The sequence below is a fragment of the Pterocles gutturalis genome, unplaced genomic scaffold, assembly GCF_000699245.1.
Source record: "Pterocles gutturalis isolate BGI_N339 unplaced genomic scaffold, ASM69924v1 scaffold14082, whole genome shotgun sequence".
Taxonomy (NCBI): domain Eukaryota; kingdom Metazoa; phylum Chordata; class Aves; order Pterocliformes; family Pteroclidae; genus Pterocles; species Pterocles gutturalis.
This window is the reverse complement of record NW_010108223.1, coordinates 93,436-111,473: the sequence shown is the minus strand read 5'-3', so window position 1 is coordinate 111,473 and position 18,038 is coordinate 93,436. Positions and strand designations below refer to the sequence as shown.

Genomic DNA, 18,038 nt, shown 5'->3' with positions numbered 1-18,038 from the left:
TTTATGTCACTAATAAGGATCTGAAGTCCTCAGGAGTAAGGCAAAACCTCACTAATTAAGTTCCTTGCTACCCTCCTTGATTTACCAAGTAGTGGTTATACTGCAGTCACTTACTAGATTTTGAAGCAGTCAAAGCCCATTACAACTGCAACTGACTTATCTTGCATTAGCATCCTGTCCTTCATAGACTCTCACCTCATTGCTGTACCATACACACTGAGTTCCTCTGAAACACTAGGGCTTCATGAGACTGGGTATGTTGCTGATACAGAAATAAATGTAAATACCAGAGTGACTGTACTAAATTTTTCATCTTTCAACTAAAATTACAGTGCACAGGTGCATCTAACCTGTAGCTTTTTCTCTAAAGAGAAAAAAAAATAATATCAATGTTGAAAAAGTAACTTCAGTCACCTGTTTGTCTAAGAGAGATAAAATCTGTCCATAACAAGATTAAGTGTAATGACCAAGGCTATACAGGAAAACTGTGACAGGAGTGGTAGACAAGTCTAGATTAATGAGTCTTTATGTCTTCATTTTATCCTCTTCAGACACCTCCAACCATCTCAAGACAGAACAAAATACGTCCTTTCCACTTCCTGCACCTGTCAAATTGGGCAAATACACTTAAGATTTTTCAGCGGTGAAACTTACAGCTAATTTCAACTCGTATGAAGTCTTTAATCCCAAGGTTTTCCAAAAACACTCCAGACACGGCAGTAGTTTTGAAGAAGAAGGAGATGTCCGCACTGACCTCGGCGTGGAAGGCGGGGAAGTGCAGGTAGGAAGCCTCCGTGTTGAAGGAAGCTGCATTCCAGAACTGCCCTGCAAACATAACCCCCTTTCTCTATAGTTAATTGGCACAGAACAGCAGCTACAAGTTGCACATGGAAAGACACCTTTCATTAGATAAATACATTAAAAAAAAAAAAAAGAGGGAACATTCTGTACCTATGGAAATTGAGAAGAACTAGTACTCACTGTCTCCATAGCAACGCAAAGGGCCGATTTTCCAAGCAGCCTCAGAATTTGATCTGTTTGTGTCAGTGATCACTATCTGAGTTACAGGCAAATGGTCTTTGAAAGCAAGGAGGCCAGTATCATTTGTCCTGGATTATAATAAACAAACAGAAAGAGACAGATTAACCACAGACAAAATCTTTGCATTCCTTATACAAGGCAATATTTGAAAGATGCTTACTAAAGATGAAAAGTCTTTTGTAGACTCACCCAGAAGACTTGGGACTGGCACACACTGCTTGAGATACATACATGCATCTCAATACAATATCTACAATACCGACCCCTGAAGATGCTGTATTATTTGGATACGTGATGCTGTCTGGTGTGGATTGTAACCGCGTTTCAGCTGGGCAGAATGACTGTGAAGCCAAAGCAGAGTGCTGCCATTCTGCCCGATGGGCATTAAACTGGGCTCTACCGGGTTTCCTCAGCAGGATGAATTTGATGTGGATCAGGTATAAGTCCAAGTTTACATTTCTGTTAAGTTAGCTGGAGACAGATAACAGCATTTATGCTGGCTTTAGGCTTTATCCAAGCAGGAGGAGGATACGCGATACCTGATCCAGCATGCTGTTAACACGGGGCAGCCAGACAACACCTGATCCAGCTTCGAGATGGCTGGTACACAACTGACTCGGCATGCTGTGGAGACAGTTGAATCGGCAGAGTGAGTTTGCACTGAGTCAGCCCTGTGCATTATGCGCCTGTGGAAATTTTGGTTCAGCAACTGAAATACTGAAGGCTGATTTACTGCACTGTTGAACTACAGTCTCTGGTTTGTATCAGCTGGGCTTATTCTTCAGCTGTGACTAACTTACACATGGCTGCTAGAAAGGAAGTGAGAAGAAAGAAAGATCCCTAAAGGATAATTTTTTTTTTGTTTTACTCTGAGCATGCTAGGGAAATTGTTGTCCCCAAAATGCAGCACAGCATTTCATGGCAGTCCTCTGGTCCCTAAGCTGATTCAGTGGCTTTGACCCTGCCAGGGTATACACATGTGCATTCATCCCACTGTACTTCATGAGCTGTTCCCTCAGGGACCCGACTCTGACCTTACCAGACCCAACTGCCTTCTCGAGGCATTTCTCTATCAATTGATTACAGAGAAGTGCATGCTACTGTATCTTATCTCCACAGTGATAAGCTTTTTCTTCTCCTGGCTCTTTTTCTCAGGGTTGAGGTCTGCTGTGCACATAAGGCTGTCAAAGCATTCTTCATGGAGCTGAATCTCAATAGTTTTGGAGAAAGGGACCCCTACCTCTCTGCATGGCCCAGCAATCTGCATGCAGGGTCTGGACTCAATTCACCTGTCTGCTCAGAGGTGCATGGGAATGCAAAAATGACCATACCCAAAATGCCAATAATTCCAAATTTATACCCACTGCTCTTTCAGGCATGTATGACACAAAGTCTCAGGAAACAGGTGTCACTTTTTGAGCAATACCACTGTTGAAAAGTCTGACATCCCAGGCAGGATCCCAGATTATATGCTGCTCGTAATGCCGTGTTTCACAAACATACATCTCATTATAGTTCCAGCTGTGGGAAGGGACACAGGACTTAAACAAAGAAATAATAATCAGGATGAACACTGCAACTGTGCTCTAACACACAACCTTGGATGTTTGCTTGCCTAAGTCCTGTACTCTGATTAACATCAGAAAAAATAGAAGGGGTATTTTGATCTTTTTGATAAAGGCTGCACACATTTAATTTACTTTTCTTTGTTTCTAATTGCATGCAGCACTGTTAATTGTCTCATAATTAAAAGGGGAAAAGGAGAGGTACCCTTTCCGACCCTAACATTTTTTTATTGCTTCAGTAGGTGTCTGACATGCAGATAATTACACAAAAAGTGTAGGAAGATGAAATTCCCAGGCACAAGGCAGAGTGATGCCTTCACTACAGACTCAGAAGAAAAAAACACCATGTATGAATCCAAAGTACATGGTCTCCAAATCTCTTCACAGAGGACTCTCAGCAGCATGCTTATACAGTTTATTGTATCAATCTTTGAAAGTTAGTGTAAATGCTTTCAAAAGATTACAAAACAGCTGCACCAAAAGCTGAGCTATTAGAGTATTTCTTAGGAAGATAAAATTAACTATGGTGTTTCAGTGGGTGGGAGGAAGAAGAGTAAGCAGAATGAGTGAAAGAAAGGTAGAAAGATGCAAAGAAAGAGGACATAAAATATGCAATATACACATGAGTAACTAAGCTAGCATTTACTTTAAAATAATAAAAAAACCCACAAAATATTTAGGGAGGTTTCCTGCAAATTCATTTTCATTCAAAAAATAGTGCCGTCTTTTGCTAGCTATGATCAGCATTAAAATAAAGATCAGTATCTTCCTACAGCTACCACTAAAGATATCTACAAAAAAAACCCAAAAATGAAACGGTGACATTTTAAAGACATCTATTCCACATCTGTGAAAACTGCATTGCTTATTAGATATCCTGTTACATTGCATGAAGTTCTTTTATATAAAATTTTATGAGTCTCTGAGTTTTTACTAGTTATATGCCAGTGTCACAGAGAACTTCAGTAGCATAGCTCAATGGGAGAATGAAAAATATTCCAGAACTAATAAGAATCTTCACTTTTATGCTAATTCCCTGAAAACTCAAGTTTCTCTTGAAGCTCAAACAGCACATTTTGTATATTTTATTCTCTCACACATTGAAAAAAAGACTTGCGTAAGGATATGGTATTCTTACACAAGCAGATACTGAAATAAAACCTATCAGAAAAACATTTTGCCCTTCAGAGAATGTGTTAAAGACAGGAACAACATACCTATTGTTGCAGTTTATTATTATTATTTCATGGTGGGAAACTAAGTTTTTTGGTGAAAAATCAATACCTAAGAAGTTTCAGCTAAGAAAAGAAAAGCAGCAAAGGGATTTGAGGACACTATGCAGGCCCTCATGGGAGCTAAAGTTTGAGTGTCTTAAATTCCTGATAATCTTTAAATTGAACTTATTTCAGACTCCAATTCTTACAAAGCACCACAATTCCTCTTCTCTTGATGTGGAATACCATGGCAGCCTCTCAAATATAGTGTATTATGCCTCAGAGAAGAGTAAGATAGCTTCACGTTCCTGTACAGTTATTTCGTGGAGACACTTCTGTGGCACTACAAAATACAAATATTCCAGTGTTTGGACAAAACATTTGGAATTTTGCCTGAAGGGGGCTTGGGGATTACTTTTAATGTATTACAGTTTTCAAACAGAACGTGTTATTTTATGATAGAAAGCATCTGCACTATGATGTGCACCTATGTGGTTTTGTCTTTTAAACTAAAATAAAAAAAACCCCTTAAAATAGATACATTACTTTTTATTTGCTCCCAGAGCTAGTTTTTACTTACATGTATTTTAATTTAGCAGTTCACATATGCTTAAAACCAGATTATATTTGGCTTTCCACAGCTGTTTCTCAGGTTAGCCAAAACCACTTCTTTATTCATCTTAGCAGGTTTCAGATAGTATTCCATGAGCGGTTTGACCAAATGTGCCTTTTACACCATGGGTGGGTCCTGCTTGCACGAGGGTCCTGGTGGGTGATTTTCGTTGGCCAGGAATGCAAGTAAGTTAAGTCCTGATTTCACAAAAATCAAAGTAGGTTTTATCCCTTTCCTTAAAGGAGTCGTGTTCATGCAGAAAATGGTACAAACAAATCAATAAACTTGGGAACTAGACCTTCTGCTTACCTGACTTGGCACTCAATTTGGCACATATTCAGATGAAAGTCTGAATATTTTTCATAGGGTGTAAAGCACCCTCAATGAACATATGTTTCTTTGAGCTCTTTGCATGAAGGACAGTATCAATTTGTACTTCCCATAAGCACAAGCAAACAAATTCAATAATGCCATTTAAATTAAATAATTTAAATAGTTTTAGATATGGGCATTAAATATAGTTGGATGTTATCTGTTTATCCATATCTGAAGATTAATGTCTGTATCCACCCAAAGGACTTTCTCAATAAGCTATGAGGCATGTTATATATATATATCAAACAAATGCTCTACGTATGGGGGAAAGGGGGCAAAGGAAAGAAAGAAGAAAAATATTTCATTACAAGTGCAGCAATGCCAAAGGTGATAGTGCAGCAACTGGATGCTTCAGGATGTAGCACAGGTATTCTTACCTCTAAATGACAAATAACTATTTTGATTGTAACACTATGAGACTATTTTTCTTCTTCCTGGCTACCAATAAAAGCATGCTCAAAAAAATCTCATTCTGTGGTATCCTTACAGTGTAAGCCATCATGAATTGGTAATCTCTAGGTAGCTGTTTCCGTATTTTTCCTAACAGATGGTAGAGCAGTGGTGCCATTAAATGTAATTTCTTCTCACACGATAACCTATTGGTACGTTTTCTTCTTGTACATTAATGAAAACTCTGGTGTGGTCTGAGCCTCAGTAGCTCAGATATTCAGTACAGATTTTCATGAATTCAGTACCTTTGGGAAAAAGAAAGCTATCATCGTCAGATGTCAATGAACTACATGAGGAATGGAACAGTGAAACAGGCTTCCATCCGAAAAAGTTTTGAGCCCTGTTCAGGACATATCTTTACTAATCCAAAGGAACACATTTAATTGCTATCTTGCCCACCAGCTGCATCCAAAAATGCTTAACTGGGTACAATAATGTAGAGTCACAATAAGAAAAAAAAAAGGCAGCAGAAGGAGACATACGTAATAGTTGAAGGCAAGATGCAGTGGCTATATTTTGCTGAATTAGAGAAGAGGTACAGAGAACAAGTTTGGTAATCATAGTAATGAACTGATTCCTGACACCTCAGGGGCCTGCTACAGCCAGCTCTCTGCAGGCAGCTTTTCTAGTTTGTTGACAAATGCAGTCGTGAAGGCAGATATCCAAGACAGCTCTATACAGGCCAGGTCACCTCCAGCAGGGTTTTTTTTTATGAGCTCACAAGCTCTGCAGAGTTCCTTGCACTGTTTCTGGGGGAAGGGATTCAGTGAACGATAGTGGCTGAGCAAACAAGACCTGTCAAATCTGGGCTCGTCAGCAGCTGGGTTTCTCTGCTCTGCTCTCCTCAGCCCTTCCAGTTTTAGCTTCCTGGCTCTGGCACAGCTTTACACAAATACAGCTCAGCCAAAGAGGGCTTCCTTTGCTTCCATGTGGCTTTGCTCCTCCTTGAACAAAGATGGATGTACTCAGTATAACTCTGGGAGGCAAAGTGGGTCTGACAACAGCAATACCCTCCTGCCCTCCTCACCCCCTAACCTTCTCTTCACCTCCTGTGGTTTCCTTGCTGCTTGCAGTAGCCTAAAGGCATGGTAAAGAGGAGAATGCATGTTACTTTGGAAATGGGGAGACTCAAAGGCTTAGTTCCCCAGGGAAGAAGGTTATTCTGTAAGATAAAAGAAGAGGATACTCCTAGAATTTGAATAGTAAAACTGGAGAACAGAAATAGAAAATGGTCAATCAGCTACTGGTTGGAATCAACACTGTCCACCACACTCTCCTGAGATGCCTGAGCTTCCTGTACAAAATGACTTCCAGAAATGCCACTCTTTTTGTGCAAAATAAAAAGCTGTAAAGTTCTCCAAATTCACAAGGTTTCCAGGTCAATGCAACCAGTAAGAAATAGTTTTGGATTGATGACTGACTTCAATTAAGTGTCTGCATTGAAGTGGAAAATGGATTCCAGACAGAGAGACCAAAGTAGCAAATGGACTTCAGGACAGTCACGTACCACCATGGCACAAAAGAGGTTCCTCCCATTTAAAGTAAAAGTTTGGTGAGCTGCAAGACTCATTGCCAAGACAAGAGATTTTGATTGAGATGAAAGACAACCTGGGAGAGGTATTTAAGGATCCAGAGAATCTCTAGAATTAAATTAAGATAACACAACCCTGTCTGCGTTTCAGAAATTATTTATTCTTTATATAAGTTTAACACTTTTCCCCAATAATGCCGGCATCAAGGACACACCTTCTGTTTGAAACAGGGCATATCTTTTGAAAGGCAAAAACAAATCCATTTCGTCTATACATAACTTGTCCCAACAGTTTTCAGTTTTGAGGAAGGGGAAGAGAGAGAAATAAACACTTTCTAAACTAGGTTTAGCTTCAGCTTGCAGCCACTGGATATCTATGAATGTTCCCACCCACTAGCAAGAGCTTTCAACAGTCAGGTATCTTTTGTTTTTGAAGGCATGCATAAATTCCAGTGAAGTCATGTTTAACACATTTCTAGATCCCTTGCTTGGTTCAGGGTGACAACTTATGCCTCTGCTCCCTCAGTAGAGGTCTTCTCTCATTCTCCAGCAAATACCATGAAGATGCTCTGCTACTCTGCAGTGACAGAATTAGCTGTCATCATACTGCAGAGCTGGATGGAAAAAGATACTTGTTACCAAAATGCTTTAATAGAAATAAAGGTGAAAAAAACAAAAGCCTTCCCCATACAACATGCAATCAATTATATTCCTGCTCATCTGGCCAGCATAACTCCAAGGGGACCTGACTTACTTGGTGTCAAGTAAGAGCCCAGAGATAGCAACTGACTCAGGTGTCCACTTAGATATCATTTAAAACTCAGCATGCCTAGAAATGCATATTGTGTGCTGCCAAACACCCGGCTCAGGACTCTTTTCAGGTCTGTTTTCTCTTGTTTTCCATTTCTTTTGCTGCTCTTAGAAATTAGTAGCATCTTCTGCACTCAAGACAGTCTAGGGAAACCAAATCAAAGCAAAACCCTAAGCCTGTCTCCTCTTCAGAAGGACACTCCAGCTATTTTGGTGAGTTCCTACCTGAGATTTGCAGTGAGCAGACTGATTTATCTGAAACGAGCAAAAATGATTTTCTGGTTTTCCACTCTGCAGCACCCATTTTATTTCATGCTAAGGCAAATACATGCATCTACTGCTGTCTTGCTCCATCCGCTATAATGTATAGCAGGTTAAAGTCACAGTTCAGATCTCAGCAGGTTTCAGATTCAAATGCTCATTATATATCAGGGGGTCAGTGTTCTAGCAGAGAAACACAAAAGCAACCTTCAAGAGGTATGAAATTTCGTATGTTTAGAAACTCTTTGTAAAGGTCAGGAGGTTTTTAGCTTTTAAAAAGGCAACCTGCAATTTAGAATACTACCAAAGTCCAAATTTCAAATGGATTAAAAACCAAAACAAAACACCTATACCTGCAAACCAACAAACAGTAGGCAGTTTAGCTGAGGCAACTGCATATCCCGTTATTATCATGAAATTAGGAGAAACAAGTAGCTCTGTGAGCTGCCAAGCTAATGAAGCATGATTTCCAACATCTCTCTCCCATGAGGATTTTCCAAAAATCTTATAATAAAAGTGTACGCTTCCTTAACTTCCTTTTTCTGGGTTTTAATTGGCTTTTTTCCCCTCAGCCTGGCATAAATTTTTATAGAATGTGTAATTTCTAATACTGTTGAGATTTATCCTCCTCTGTTAAAGATGTTTGAAATGTGTGGGAAAATGGAGATAAACACCCACAGCATACCTCACTTAGGTCTCGTTTCCTTAGGAGTCTTAGCTGAAACATTGTAAAGCTGCATTTAGCTTTCACCTTGCATGGGTTTGTACAATCTAGTAGTTCAGTGTCCTACAATCTCAGACTACAACCCCAGTAGTCTGCCAGAGGAACATACCCTGCCCTGCTTGAGTAGTAGCTCACCGAAAAGGTAAATGTCGATTATCAAAAGAGCCAAACACTAGTAAACACAGATGCTTTTGATGCTCATGTGCAATGTTCACCAAAGTGCATTTGATTACCAAACATTAGAGAAAAGATAGATTAACATGCACAGCCAGGCCCTTCTATACAAATTACATTCATGAACCAACATTCACATAAAGATCTTCCCAAGGAAATTCCCTTACAGATATGATTTTTGAGAGTGAATAATGACCCCAGGGATATAAAGGGTCCAAGCAAATAATCACACTATCTGGAAACTGAGAAACCAAAAAAACCAACACCCACAGCAACAAATTTTCTTTTTTTTTGTTTCAAGACCCCTTACAGATCCTTCCTACTCATTCTCTTTTAAGTGAAGGCTTCACAGGGATAATTTGGACACAATAGCCTATTAGTGCAAGACATTTCTTGCCTCCTTCCATTATTCGTAATTTCTGAACTACTCGAGGCTAAAATATTTTTATTTTTTTTTTTTTAGAGAAAGGGCAAGAGCTTCTATGAGTGAGTGGTCCAGAAGGGAGAGAGGTTGAAGCAGAGTTTTCACATGTATTTTCACAGTGTTTCAAATTGTACTTTCAACAACGCTCATCTGGTATTTCTGTCCCTCCAACACAAGTGTGGAATTAATTGGAAAGTTCACCAGCTAGCTCTCAGCTGCTGGAGAGTCTCTGAAGGTGCAGAGAATGGCAGAAGGTTGAGGTGGCCTTCGCAAATTCATGCAGCATTGAGGCACAACAAAGGCCCGAACTAAAGGAAGGCTTTGAATGTTCATGCTGTAAGTCTAAAACTTCCTATGAAGACTGAACCAAAACCTACAGAAGCCACAGGAAGTCCTTCCATTGACTTAAAAAGTTTGTGACCTAATGTAAAATAAAGTTAAAGCACATACATATATACTGTTTGATAAGAAAAATACAAGTCTTTTTGATAGTACAGATTTCTTGTTCTTTAGCTGTCTGTACCTGAATTTTGCTGTCTATGCCTGAATGTTCTGCTCTGATGTATACCCATGCACCAACCCCCCTAGAGCCTTTAATCAGCAATGCTCCAATTAAATAAATGGAAATTTTTAGACAAATAAAATTATTGGATTTTGCATTCAACAAGATTTTTAGAAGACAACCCACCCCAGCAACCTTCTTCAGCCAGATATCTTGTCTTTGATTCAGATAAAAAATTTAAGATTAAATCAGAAGTCCAAATTCTAGTTTGACTTTCATTCTCATTTGATCATACTCAAACCATTCAAGCTTCCTGAGCTGTGAATCACAAATAGATTTAAGTCTTCTTGCCCTGCTTCCTATCCCCAGCTCTCACATGGACACTACTATACACATGTTAAAATTATTACCATTCTTCTCTATCTGCATCACAGTTGCAAAAATATCTCATATCCAGACAACTTTCTTCCAGTCCACATGCACACTGTTGAATGCCCGGAAGAGATCCTCCCCAGTAAAGATGCTTTTCATTGGCACGGCCAACCCACCAAGCAAATGGCATTCCATCTGGATGAAAGGGAAAAAGAGGGGGAAAAAACAGAAAAAAGAAAAAGAGAGAGAAAGAGAACTTGATAAGCAAATTGGATTCTCCTGAGAATGAAAAAGAGAATGGAGATGGACACGCTAAATAATACTGAAAGAAAAGACGTAAACTACAGACAAAGTAACAAACCATAAACTTTGCCCAAGTTCCATTTTATGAAATACACATTGAGAAAGCAACAGATCTATGGTAATCCCATTTGGTTTGAGATGTTTTCCCCATAGGGCTCATCTGCCAATCACCCATGAGAACCTTGGCACACTTCAGCTGCAAAGACTTTTGGATGTGTGAACTCAACACCACTGTCTGCACGAGCTGTGTCCACTGTTTTTGTGTGATGCTAGACAGAAGATCTGATCACTGAAGGAGTCTGAAAACAATTCTCCTGCCACGACTCACACTGCAGAGCTGTCTTGAACTGCCCAGTAATGGCCAAGGACCTCTTGTAGAGTCTGTTCATTAAGAAGGAGACTCTTAGATTATGATTTTTCACCTTAAGACTCATAGATAAAGAGCAAAAATCTTCAGAAATAATACACAAACTGACCTATTACTATGGGTTTAATACAGTTCCTCTCAAAACTAAGACCAAAATTTGTATTGGTTTCTAAGGGTGCAGAACTAGGAATTCTAATGGGCTCTCCAAGGGTGGAATTTACAAATGCAAAGCTCCACAAGATATTAAAAATATCCTAGATTAAGGATTCAGGTAGGACATAAGTGGGGAAAAATGTTTCCCTACTTGGGGATTAATTTGTCTCTGTGAAATTATTTTCTATCTACAGGAGCTCTAATATCCATGTATTTATATAAACCAAGATAGTGTTTCTTTAAATTTCATAATCCATTATACATCAAGCATTAAATATTAACAGCCAGATACAACAAGCAGATTCAGATGTAAGGAAATCCTTGGATTAACATTTTGCTAAGATTGACTTTGTCTTCCAGCTCAGATAACTTTTCATTGACTTCTTAATCCTTAAATCAAGAAATGTAATCAGTTACACATACAGGTAGACGGCAAAATTTAACAAAATTGACATATCAAGACTTTTTGATCAAATGAGCTTGGAAAAATAAACTGCAGTACTAATGTAGAAAAATGTATCAATTTATTCTTCTGCTTTACCAACAGGGAAAATTCCTCATTCTACAAAGCAATAAAGTCTAAAATATGAAATGCAGTCAAGGTTAACTGTAGAGTGTAAGGGACTAATTAAAATGAGTTTTAGAATCACTTGGCAAAATTAATTCACACTTGTTTTCTTTCTAAGCTTAGACTGCTGAACTGTAAATTAATGTGAAAAAAAAAAAAAGAAAATAAAAATAGGAAGAGTAACTCCATTCTCATGATACCAACAATTAAGACATGACGAGTTTGACCAATACCCAGTGGTACTCATTAGAAAAACACAATTCAAGCACATCTAAGGATTCATCTTACAAAAATGTGCACGCTCATTTTAGGTCTCATATTATTATGAACACAATTATGTTTTATTTCTTTTCAGATGATTTTCTTGCAGAGGTTGATTGCTGCATCCAGTGAAACAGGTCTATACTATATTATTGGGAAATTACTTGTTAAAGCTTGGAATAGCAATGTTAATTGAATAAAAGGGTGATCTGTCTAGGAGTTGAAACAGATATTATACAGAAGTGCTTAATCTAATTTTAAAAGCGCCCATTCTGGAAAAAAATATTTAGATAAAGATAAATCATTCAGGCCATCAGCAAATAATGGTATTCATTAATCAAATTCAACCTGTGTCAGATTTTTTTGGCAGAAATCATTATATACTTAAATATAACACTGAAATAAGCAATCATACACATGAATTAAGAATAAATAGTTTTCTGATGTCTTTTTCATCTCTGTTGTTATTTGTGTTATCGAGCAATACCAGGCAAACACATACATTCAGATTTATGATATAGACTGGGGAAGTGGTAGAAGCACCACAGTTTGAGTCATTTACAACTAAATTAAACACAGTGCTAAAAAAATAGAGCATTCAACATTATAAGGAACAATCTTAGATCGTCAAGGGACCAGACTAAAAAAACCAGTGCCTTTTCAAAAATTCTATTTATTAGGCAGAGCTCTGCCACCTTTTACTCAAGATGGGTAAATTTTTCTCCCTAACTAGTCCCTTAGAAATCAATCATAGCATTAAGGAAAATTATACCCTGATTCTTTAAAACTTTTCTCCACATGAGAAATCACAGAGCTAGTCAGCAAAGCTCTTACATCTAAAGTACTTCAGCAATGTCTGAAGTGTTTAGGAATTACTGAAACATATATTGTATGTCATATACCAATAATGCTGAAGTAATGCAATATTTCACTAGCAATGCCAAACAATCTACTCCTGAGTATTTTCCAGCAATTTTACACTGCTATACCTTGGCAGAGATGGAGGGTGCCAACTGAGATTGACTTTGGCCAACAGGTGTTGATCAAGATTCTTTCTTTTAAGCCTGTAGATTTGTTGCAACATCTTCACTTCTGTAATCATGGCATTATTATTTTTTCAAAGCATTATCAATTCTCCAACACCTCAAAATGAACGAATTTCCTTTCTGTGATGAAGTCACAGACTAAGTCAATGACGTTAATCAAGGAGTTAACACGGCCCGATAAACTAATGGTTACATAGGTTAGTAGAATTCCACTTTAAAATTTCTAAGACAAAAAGTCCATTTAACAAGTGCTACTAATTCTTCATTCTGTGCTTACACTGTACATAGTAACACATGATTTAGTCAAAAAATGTAGTCAAAGCCTACTGCATAAAGTATTATTTTCCATGCATTTTTGTCTCTCTAGCAGTGAAAAAAAAAATCTGCTATAATAAATTTATTAAGGTTGTCTTTGAACACCATACTATGGTTCTGAAGGAGAATATGTGTAAAAAAAATTCCAAACCAAGCAGAGCAAACAAGACCCAAGTGACTGAATTCACCAGTAAAAGAAGAGAGACCAGACTCTTACAAGTGATTTCTTCCTGTACTGCTCAAGATGCCTTTGGAAGGTTTTAATTTTGATAACAAAATTCTCCAAAAAGGCAACTTTTTTTTTTTTAATTTATTTTCTGGAGAGGACAATAACCCTATGAAGATGCTGTCTGGAAGCCTCTACAAACAGCTGTGATATTTACATCACTTTTTACTATAATTTAATATGGTATTGAATAAAAGAACTGAGCAGGCAGAGAGTATTTTGTATCAAACCAATACTGCTACTCGTCCACACTGCCAGGCACAGGTCTTCTGAAAGGAAAGAATAAGGGGTCTTATCTTCAGTTGATCATCTCGGTGTTTCCCTCTCCTTGTCTCCATAGGCTGGCCCTTTGTGACCTACTGGTCTATTCAACAGCTACTGCGCGAGTGTATCTGAATAGCCAAGTAAGACTTTGGAAGCCCTGGAATATACAAGACTGAAACACATGGACAAGAACTCAGTTTTTCTTCATCCAGCAAGGCACAAAGAGTAAGCTCCTTACAGATGTCAGTTCTTCAGCAGATCTCCAGCACCTGCTCTATCAACATGCTTAAGTAAACTGTTCGTTGTTAGTTCTCTGTATGAAATCTGTTTCAGCAGAAGCAAGGCTGGCACAGACTGTACAGTTCACGAGCACAGAGGCTGAGGACTATGAAGAGAATAGCTGGCACATGCCATGTTTATCTGGCTCTTTAGTGACAAGAATGGCTGAACATGTATTCCGTGTCCCTCCACTAGCTTACAAGAAAATGTCTGTCCTCTTAAATCTCCCTTGTACTGGCAGTTCTCTCATCTTCTGTATTAGAAGACACTGACATTGCTAGCAATAGAAGTTATTTTTGCAGGTTATAGGCTTGCTCATGTTTTAACTGTCAGAGAAGTTTTTCAAAAATTACTTGCACAGGCACTCAGAAGCTTTAGGAGGGGAAGAAGCAGCATACTCCTACAGCATTTAGGACTAAATTACTATTTATAGAAATCACAAGCAACTTCTGTGGAATAAGTTTACCTTTATACAGGCAGAAAGTCAGAATTGGCTTTTATGTTTATACGCCATGAGTTAAAACAAATCCATCCATTTTTAACAGTATTCAATTTAAAATATTTGTCAAGATTTGTCTGTATCATTTGCCAGGTGGTTCTTGTTATTGCAACAAACAACAATCTAATGATGGAAATACAACAAGATGAACTGGATCCCTTGTTAAACTCCTGTGCTGTATAAACCTAGAGTCTGACCCAGTAAGTACATACCGCTAACACAGGTAAGACTTTTGGGGTACCCAAGTTCCTGAAAAAGGTCATTTAAAGGTCTTTTCTACTATCACAGCAAGTCAATTTATTTGTGTCTGTTGAAACACTGAAACCATATTGCACTGAAACAACATTCTCTTGGAAGTCTTCACATTCAGTTTTTTCCTCCAAAATCAAACTGAGTTAAGCAGAACCAAATTTGTTAAATCTTACATCTCTACATCTTCCTGATGAAAATGTAGATTAATTTACATCTATGCTGTTTTCTCTTAAAAGGAAAGATTCACATATCAAGAGACAGTGAAAACTATGAAAATATTGATTGTAGAATTGCATAAAGCAATCAAAGACAACTCTCTGCTACTGCACTCAAAAAGGTAAAATGTCTGTTTGCTCTAACCACCTCAACAATATCAAATCCTGCAAATGGCTCACCTGATATGCTGAACACTATGTGAAACAAACAGTTAGTAGATTTTTTATACATATATCTGTATATGTACACATACATGTATAAGAGAGAATTTCAACCTGAATAACTGAATCCAGAGGCCAATCCAGAGTACAAATCATAATTTCAGCTAATCCATTTTTAAAAGGCTCTTGAAAAATCTCCATCACAAATGGGTAAGCGAGTGAGAACACAGAAAAACTGTGACTCAGTATTTTTTTGTAAGAGTTTACAGATGTCTTTTCCCACGCTTGTTTTTTTTTTTCCCATCACAATTTTTCTAGCTGTTTTAATCAGAATTTTAAACATCAAGTTGAAGTAAAACCAAATTCCTTTCCACCTTGTCAACAGGAAAAAAATACACTTTTGATAAAGCAAAGAAAATGGGTTTATAATAATTCTGTACAAAATTATGGACAAATTGGAGAAATAGTCAATATTTAGGGGATAACACAAAATTAATATATTCTCAGAGGCTGCTTGTTCAGTGAGGAGGTCTATGGTGTTAATGACTCAGAATCTGTACTGGCTTAAACAACAGCTCACACCTCTGGGAGAACACTAATAACACAAAGTGAAGCAAACTCAGGCTGTGCTGCGTTAACCAGTACGTGCTATCCATTCTTGGAACTGGATGCTGCGATTTAACAGTGAAAAAAGTTGCTCTTTGGTTTACAGTCCCCAGCAAGGGTCTCATGGCTCTGTCCCAGCCAGAGGGAAGCAACGCCTCCCCTGGGAGGTGGCAGCCTCTCTGCACGGTACAAACAAAACCCCGTTTTTAACTCAAAGTCAGGTTATCTTGGAAAAAAGTGAATATATGTAATATGGACTGGGGAAAAAATGAGACTCCCCAATGGCATGGTTCCTTTGAACATTATTCACTGAGTGAGCCACCAGGTCATCAGGTTGTTTTCATACCATAATACTCTGTTTCCACGTGGACACAGACCTGGTTCATGCCTGGCTCTTCTCAGTACAGCCATCATGATCATAGAATCACAGAATGGTTAGGCTTGGATGATCATCTAACACTTCCTCCCCTTTACTCAAACCCTTCCCCATAGCAATTGTGCAATTCAGTTTTGTTGTCCTTTTTCTTTCTTAAAACTTTAACCCACATACCAGTGTCTTAATTTTCAGAGATGACAAACAAGAGTGCATTGGAAACCATGGCTGGTCAAACACTGCAGCAAGACAGGTGCCATTCTGTACTGAGTAGCCATGGTGCTGGCCAGTGTTATTAAGATTCACACTGAATTTTATTACAATTTCTGGTCAGATCCCATAACCCTTATTCAGAGCAGCTGTCCGAAAGTGAAGTAGTCCTGCTAATGCCAGTGGACCCAGTCCCTGGGCAAACATTACTTATCACAAAGTCTGTCCCTCATTTTAAAATTACTTTGTTAAGTGTGGTTAGGAAAAGAGGAAAGCAAGACAGTACTTTGCTGACATTTTCTTTCTCATTATTCAGCTTTGCTGCCAAGGTGCACTGTTTTCACACAGAGTTCCAGGCCAAAGTAATTGCTTAAAAAAGAAAAGAAAAAATACATGCAGCAGCATTTGTCTGCATTTCTTCCTCTCTTTAGCAGAGAAACTGCATTTCCCCCTAGAGCAGCTGTTATCACAGTGTGCTCTGTTCTTCCTGGAGTTGTTAATATATTCTCACAGATGACAATGGGCAGAAAGAACCTAAATAAACATGAACCTTTGGTTCTTCTAGATTTAACAGGAGGCTAATGAGCAGAATTGCTGAGCTGCAATGACAGAGTAGTGCCATTGCACACTAACAGCACTTCAATAAAAGCAAAATCATCATCAACCCTTTGAGAGACAGATTTGAGGATTTCAGATCCAAATACTTTTATATGCTGAGGAAGACTGAATCTACATCCAAACTAAAATTTTATGCCTCATGAATGTCTCTACTGAAGGACAAAGAAGGCTGAAAACACTATGAGTACTTGCATTCTCCTCTGCCAGCTCAGGCTGGGTTGTTTTCTCAATAAATTTCTGGCCAATGACAAGTTTCCTGAAAGATGTAAGAGGGACTCCATCCAGAAACAGAAACTATGGGAAGAGCTGAAGGCATGCAGGTTAGGAAGAAAAAACAACAACAACAAACCAATGCCCCCCCAGAAATGCAGATAAGATTACAGCTTTTAGGGACAAATGACAAGACAGAGAAAATATCAGCTCTGAATCCTCAGGAGTTTTGCTGAAGATGGACTGGATATCCAACCTTGTTGAAACAAAAAAATTATCTTATTTCCTTTATCTCCTGCATTCCAGCTCAGCTTCACTTCAAACCTGTCCCTCTTGCTTTGAACTCTTTTCCTCTTCCTTTCCCATTTTCTCTGTTTAGCCTAATCCCTCCAGGTAAATTCAGATAAACAAGCCCTGCATTGCCTTAACAGATAGGTCTATGACATTGATACATGTCCCTACTCTGTGCTGGGATCAGAAACCCATCACTGGCCTGGATTCAATTGCAAGTGAACTACGACCATGGATAAGCTACAGTGGGCTCCAGTACGACCCTGCCTGGGCCAGAGGAGCGGGTCCTGCTCAGCAGATGTCTGTACTTTTTTTCCTATGTCATAGGTGTAGAGAGTAAGAATAATGGCAATAAGATGATGCCATCATTTGTTGCCTTCACACTGCTCATTCAGTTCCTTTCTGTTTATTCTCATCCTCTTTCAGCAGCACCAGCTCATCTCCTGCGGTGGCTCAAGACAGTGCCCAGACAACAGCCTTTTATTCTTACTCAGTTCTTCTGGATAAGTATAAAAATAGTTAGTGAGAGTAAATAGTAGCAAGTGCTGAATTAATGGCTTAATAAACAGAAGATAAATCAGATCACGTCATTCCAGTCCTTGTGAAAATGCCACGGGATACTGAGGGATCATACATGATTAAGACTTGGGGTTCTCTGCATCTGCAGCACACCAGTGCTCCTCAGTGGCTCTCTAGGGCCTAAGGAAGACAAAAGGACTGACCTTTACAGTCACTCTCTCCGCAGCTAGTAACACAGCCCAGTC

General features: G+C 38.6%; 1 protein-coding gene across 1 annotated transcript in view; it reads right to left on the bottom strand.

Annotated features, from left to right (window-relative positions):
* The window catches only part of LOC104461091 (contactin-associated protein-like 5), a gene marked incomplete at its 5' end in the record, with an annotated part of 148,545 nt that overhangs the window by 45,326 nt on the left and 85,181 nt on the right, over positions 1–18,038 (bottom strand). The window contains 3 exons of the mRNA XM_010072547.1: positions 655–825; positions 982–1,109; positions 10,095–10,251. Coding sequence (XP_010070849.1) covers positions 655–825; positions 982–1,109; positions 10,095–10,251 — 456 coding nt within the window. The remainder of the gene's footprint in view (positions 1–654; positions 826–981; positions 1,110–10,094; positions 10,252–18,038) is intronic.